General features: G+C 31.6%; 1 protein-coding gene across 1 annotated transcript; it reads right to left on the bottom strand.

The window, feature by feature from the left end:
* Positions 1-1,370: 1,370 nt before the first annotated feature.
* On the bottom strand, positions 1,371-5,583 carry LOC102604849 (axial regulator YABBY 1). Its single transcript, XM_006347828.2, has 7 exons — positions 5,270-5,583; positions 4,966-5,112; positions 4,747-4,867; positions 3,327-3,375; positions 2,969-3,044; positions 2,484-2,558; positions 1,371-1,695 (listed from the first exon to the last, which is right to left on the bottom strand). The coding sequence occupies exons 1-7, from the start codon at positions 5,387-5,389 to the stop codon at positions 1,627-1,629; spliced, it is 657 nt and encodes a 218-aa protein (XP_006347890.1). The 5' UTR covers positions 5,390-5,583; the 3' UTR covers positions 1,371-1,626.
* Positions 5,584-6,844: the final 1,261 nt, after the last annotated feature.

Below are 6,844 nucleotides of genomic sequence, written 5' to 3'. Positions count from 1 at the left end.
ATTTAAAAATATTAGATCTTGGTTTAATGTTTTCTTATAACATTTCCGATTTAGTCAAATGTGATCTTTAATTAGACAGTGTCTAAAAGGCACATAATCAGGAGAAATAAAAAGAGAGTCATTTACTAACAACAGTTCCAAAAATTTCACGAGATTTGTCTCTTGGACAACACAATCATAGTATGTATAAGCATTCATGCCATGTGAACTTATATTATATCTTATATATAAAACCTTTTTATTCCTTTTCCATTTTGATAGGAGACTCACCTAAGGTGCCATAAAAAAAAGTTTAGGTGATTGGAACATCAACAAGAGGTGATGCATCGAGATATATTGTGAAGTTAGTCTAACAGAGATAGCAAAAACTCCCGAGCATAATTAAAACATATTTAGTCTAAACACCAAGTTTACTAGTGGAATTCACTACTCAAAAAAGGGGATTTAGCGACAAATAAAGTTTGTAGCTTAAACAACAAAATTCATCGCTAATCCTATCTAGTAGTGGAATTAGCGGCATATTTATATAGCCACGAGGAAACTAGCGATGAAATTCGTAGCTATTTCAGTTTTTTTTTTCGTAAAAAAGAATATTCAACCAAGGTCATGAAATGTAGGACTCTGGGTAATTTATGCTACTATATCATAGAAATAGTTTTAACAATGGGATATTTACATATAGTTGGTGTTGTCATTTGTTAATGAATGCAATCGAACAACATATATGGATTTGACTTCGGCCAGTAACGAAATTGACAGTACGTGAATTATTGAAGGTACAATATTATATAGATAGATAATGCAAAACAAGATTTAAACACCAAAAGTACAGACCCAAACAGTGAAAATAAATAAAGGGAGGATTTGAAATTTACAGGGGTAGATTTAGGGTACCGGATGTGGGTTCTCGGGAACTCAATATATATATATAAGAAATATTTGTTGGGAACGTAACTTAGTAACAAAAGAATCTTGGTCTAGCGATGTGAGGGAACCCGCTTAAGATTAATTGAATGAGGTTCGATAGTCATTTTTTTTGAAGAATGACAAAAGTTCCACATTGATGGTTAATAAGATGTCTGGGCTCCTTATAAGGATTGGGAAATCCTCCTCCCTGTGGGCTAGATTTTGGTGTATGAGTTAGGTCCAAAACCTAATTTAACATACTATCAGAGTCAGACCCATTTCACACAATGTTGGGCATCCGAATTTAAACATGAAGTGAGGTATTGAAGAATGACAAAAGTTCTACATTGAAGGTTAATGAGATGTGTGGACTCTTTATAAGGTTTGGGTAATAATCCTCCTCTGGTCGACCTAATTTAATAGTCTTAACAACATTTATCAACATACAGTAGGAACAGTGGGGGTTTCAGAGAGCTTAGTTATTAACATTAATAAACAAACACTGTTTCAACAGAATACTTTCCTTAGTACATAGGTTATTAGAAACTAAGCAGCATGAAACAGTTAGAATGTCTTCTTCAAAGACACATTAAACCCTAGAGAGTGTTCTTCAAAGACAACATACAACATGAACCCTAAATTTTTCTTTTAGATAAAACTAATTAGATCATAAAATAGATAAGACAATTCATTCGAACAGACACTCCATGACTTCATTAATTAGTAAGGAGATACACCAATGTTTGCTGGAGCAAGAAACCCTTCCTTCATCAGAACATCCTCCCCTTCCTACACATTTCCCAAAAGTAAAATAATCAAACTATATATTCTCACTGTCCCAATTTATACGACACACTCTTCTTTTTCGTCAGCAAAAAAAAACCCGACATATTTCTATATTAGTAACATTTTAACTTTATAATACTCCTATTATTTTTAATGAGACGATTTATAGTCCCACAAACATCTATGACTTACTTAAGACCACAAGTTTCAAAAGTAGGACTTAGATAGTAGTATTTTATAGATATATACATTGACAATTTAAAAAACTTCGATACCAATAGAATATATATGTATTTAAACATGTTGTAGTAGATTGAATGTATAATACTTCATGCCTTTAAAAAAGAATGACCTACTTTCTTTTTTAGTATGTTTAAAAAACCCCATCACTTTCCATTTTTTGCAACACTTTAGTTTCAGCTTTCTGAATGACATGTTTAAGGCCACGAGATTAAAGGGTATTTTGGTACATTTGACATAACTTTAATTTAGGACAACACGACTAAATATTCTTCTTTATTTTCTTAAACTTTGTACCAAGTCTAACCAAGTCATTCTATTTTAAACTGAGAGAGTGACTTTAATTCCACTATTTATGAATATGTTATCTGTAATTATCTTTTAAGTAACGTGATAGTATTTATATATATATAGTGACTTCTTTTACATTGATAGAACTCTACAATAAAGAATGTACGTTAACAGTTTTTAAAATAGTTTTGTATGTGTGTAAATAAATGAGATATTTGTACTTTAATTAATTAGGTCATTGAAAGAAAAATGTAGAGTACCTGTTGACATGCATTTGGTTTCTTCACGGGTTGATCAGGCATAAGTCCGAAATGAATGTGTGGAAAATGGGCCCACTGACAACACAACAAAACAAGACAAACACTAAATTCAAAAACTTAATTGTAAAAATCAACCAAACCCTAGTCAAACAAAACCCTAGTTAAAACGAATTCATAGCAGCTACTTCCTCCGTCGTAATTTATATAACTTACTTTTTTACTCAGTTCCAAAAAAAATGATAATTTTACTCTTAATGAAATGATGTATACCCACACTAGTATCTATCACTTATTTTATACCACAAGTTTTGAAAGTTTTCTTTTCATTCTTAAAATCTGTGTCAAGTTAAATTATCTCATATAAAGTAGGACGGAGGGAGTATTTATATATAGTGCCTAAATTTAAAGAATCTTTTTGTGTGTGTGAATATTAAATTTATGTTGAAGAATAAATAATTTATTTTGGGAATATATATATATCTTACATTCTTTGCAGCAGCACTGAATGCCTCCCTGTGACTTATATCGGGATTTCCAGCTTTGATACGTTGGATCTCGTCCCTGCATTGTTTTTTTCAATGGCATTTCTTATGTAAAAAATATGCTTGTTTAACATGAATATTTAAATCTTGTTTTTTTTTAAAAATAAAATATATACTCAATCTTCTAAATATGAAAAGAAAAGATGCACTGAAGTTGTGTTTAGACATACATTGTACTAGAAAAAAGTTGTCTATAGGACATTTTCGTTTAAAGATAAATTTTTAAAAAATGAGCGAATTTCATGAAGAAATAATGTTTTTAGTTTGAAAATCTATGGTAAAACGAGAGCGCAAAACATACTTGATGAATCGATTGTAAGCAGATGGGACTCTCTGTCGCTTCTCCGGAGCTGGAAGACAATGCAGACAAACAAAAGAGTGCGTTAAATTTGCTAGTCTGACTTTCTGTAGAATACACTTTACTCACCTCGGGACCAAATAGAATGGAGTGTACTACTTTTTGTGTCTATCACATCATTTCATGATAATTACCTAATCATACATCTATCTATATATCTAGATTCTTTGGCCATACCAAAATCCAATTCCATCTAACTTTACGGGGGACGACATTTCTCTTTTTCACCTAAACCCTCAAAGAATGAGACACAAAAAAAAAGTATTTTCTTCGTTCCAATTTATATGATGTAATATGATTGTTGGAGCTACAAGTTTAGGAAAGAAGGACATACATATGAAACTTGTAGTTTAAAATAATTTAGACTATATTGCATGTGTCATTCTTTTTAAGACGGACTAAAGACAAAAATATGTCATATAAATTGATACATAGTTATATAATTTGACTTCGCATAGAGTTTAAGTAAAAAAACAAAAAGAAACTTGTAAATAGTACTACGTTTGACACTATATAGTACATGTTATAAAGATTAATACCTACAACCTAAAGCAACTTTTCAGCTACAATGTTACCCGGTATTCAGAAAGTACCTCCAGCCAAGGAGATTCAACAATAGAACCTGCGACTTATATGCACAATATAACTTTTAGATGACGAATGACAGTTTAATTGAACCCCTTTATACTAACCATGTACTTTCACCATTCTTCCTAGTGCAGTTGTTTGGCTATCTTATTTAAAACTTAAACTGTTAAAAGTAGGGGTGAAGCCAGTTCAGTGAAAAATTACACTATTTATATATGGTTAAAATTATTTAAACTGTTCAGACTAATCCGTGTGTTTACTTCTTATTTAAAACCTCTACATGAAAATTCTGACTCCACCACTGATTAAAATAAGAACATTTTTTAACCAAGAGAGACGAAGTTCATATGTTAAAACTATTCTTGTGCAGTAAGGATTTTAGGGTTTGACCAGATTTTTCCAGTGAAGATAAATTACTAATATCAACATCATGGTAGGCACATATATAGTACACTAAAAACAGAAACTGTTGATGAACAATGCAAAAACGTTTAAGTTGCAAATTCTAAATTTGGCTTTTTTGGAAGTACCTTATATTTAGAAATTTTTTGAGAAAAAAGGCAGGCAAGAAAAAAGATATAAGATGTCTCCTTCTCCAAAATATGAAAATTCATTATGTAAAAAAAAAAAAAAAACTTTAGAAACTGTTGAGGAAATAATGCATATTCTTTCTTAATTTGCTAATAAAACCCTGTTTTCTAGAAAGGCTAGAGCTATATATATATACTTTGTTTTTTCTTACTGTTCAAAAATTGATTTATTTTTTTAATCTTACGTCTGTTGGCGACTGGTGGCTTTGGAATATCATCAACTCCTCCTCTAACTGGCATGAGTGATTCATTTGGGTTAATTTGTTGATTCATCAACAAACTTGGTGGATTATTCCGAATCTCATCCTGAGAAATAAAAGTAGATTTCCCAATTGGAACGATACAGAGAAGATTAACATGAACAAATTGAGAAAAGCAAAATATTAATTAATTAATAAACATACCAGAAGATTGTGAGGTGAAAAGAAAGAATGTGGGAGATGAAGCTGATTAGCAGCAGTGGGAAGAATAATGTTGACAGAGAGAAGATTGGTGCAATGACCACATCTTACTGTCACATTTTTGAAGAAACTTGAGCAAGGAACACTCACCTGTACAACAAAATGTCCATTTAATTATCAAATGCAACTAGAAATTTAAGTAAAAGGGTGGGTGTGTGTGTGTATATATATTATATTAGGTATAAGTTATTACCAACATATATTGCGATAAGTATATATGTGTAAGAGGGAGGGAAGAAAGTGATACCGCGAGAACAGTGTCACAAAAGTTGCATTGGACATAACAGAGTTGTTCTCCTGAAGGAGGAGAGAGGTGATGGTGGTGGAGGTGGTGGTCCGGAGCAAAAGCGGCAGATGAAGACGACATTTTTTTGAGATGATAAGATTCCTTTCTAATTCCTGATTTGAGCTAGACTACTTCTCTCTTTCTTGATTTGATTTGATTGATTGATCATTGACTCATCAAGGGTCACACTTTTATATTGGATACTCTCCGGCTCTTCCTAGTTAATAATATGCTTTTTCTTTTTTTCAATTGAGATAGACCGACCTAATGTAATAGGGCACTTGATGGATCAACAAATTCTTTTCTTTATTCACATTGTTTCTCTAATACCATATTAAAAGTGTGTGACTACGTAATTTTAAAGTTTAAGGAAAATATACTTTGATTATGTTATGTGGGGTAGATTGTTAGCCAATTAAGATCTTTCATGTTTAGAAAATGAAAGTTGCGGATCAGATGAGGATATATACTAAGGTGAGTGTGTGGAAATACTAGGAGAGATAAGATTATGAATAAATTTACCGAGACAAGGTGGAGTGGCTCTCCGTGGTGGATAAATGAGAAAAAACGAGACTGAGATGTTTTGGGCATAAGAGAGAATTGTCGATGCCCTAGTGTGAGATGTAGCTTACATCGGACATGACCTTAGATATGAGGATTCAGAGGTTGCAGATTAGGGTAGAAGGTTAGTGGGTGGTTGAGCGTTCTTTCACTTCCTCCGAGATAGGCTTGGTGGTCGCACGTGTACCTAATAGTATTAACACTATTCTCGTAATTTATTGTTCTTCTTGTACTGTTATCACCAATTTTTTTGTGTTTTAATTATTACATTATTTTGTTATCGTTACACAAGGTATGTTTGGTTTTTTAATTGGTACTGTTCTAGTCGTTCGTTCTTAATTAGATATTATTTCATTGTTTACCTCTTATATATTCGTGATGTGAAGTGTTCTGTCCAAACAGATCATGTAAGAGTCTTTATAGTTAACTCTATTTAGAAATAAATAATTTTGAGCCTAACTCAATTTTTTAAATCTAGTTCAAAAGATAAGGATTATTTAAACTATAATAAAGAGACCACAAATTGATGTAGGACTCTTCACACCTCTCCTCATGGCTTAGAGCAGAACACCTGATGCATGAACAGTTTATTATGAGGCTCAATATCTGAAATACGAATTAGGATGTAACCTACTATAATATCATGTAAAGGAATAAATCTAATTGAACATATATTCAACTTTAAAAACTAGCTCTAAATTTCTCAAAGTCATATTAGAGACCACCTATTCTTTAAAAGGAATGATATGAAACTCTTTACAGACTAAACTTGAATAACCTCTTAATAATATATAACATCCACAACCACAACGTACTATTGAGTTTGTTTTGTTTGAATAAGCGTTGTAGAATAAACAATTATTGAATCCCTCTTGACAACTTGCTTATATTAGAGTTATTTTTTAAAGATAAGTGTAACTTTGAAGCTGATAAAAATAGTAACTAATTTGCTACTAATAATTAAACTATTCAAAA

This window comes from Solanum tuberosum, unplaced genomic scaffold (assembly GCF_000226075.1).
Source record: "Solanum tuberosum cultivar DM 1-3 516 R44 unplaced genomic scaffold, SolTub_3.0 scf00095, whole genome shotgun sequence".
Classification (NCBI taxonomy): Eukaryota; Viridiplantae; Streptophyta; class Magnoliopsida; order Solanales; family Solanaceae; genus Solanum; species Solanum tuberosum.
The sequence above is the reverse complement of the archived record's forward strand: the minus strand, read 5'-3'. Positions and strand labels throughout refer to the sequence as shown.

Bases quoted from the DNA above. Each gene is read 5' to 3' on its own strand.
- LOC102604849 (XM_006347828.2), bottom strand. From the start codon at position 5,389: ATGTCGTCTTCATCTGCCGCTTTTGCTCCGGACCACCACCTCCACCAC. The intron at 4,868-4,965 runs GTATGTTTATTA...TTTATTTCTCAG, and splicing joins TTTCACCTCACAATCTTCTG to GATGAGATTCGGAATAATCC. The intron at 3,045-3,326 runs GTATGTTTTGCG...AAAACAATGCAG, and splicing joins GCTTACAATCGATTCATCAA to GGACGAGATCCAACGTATCA.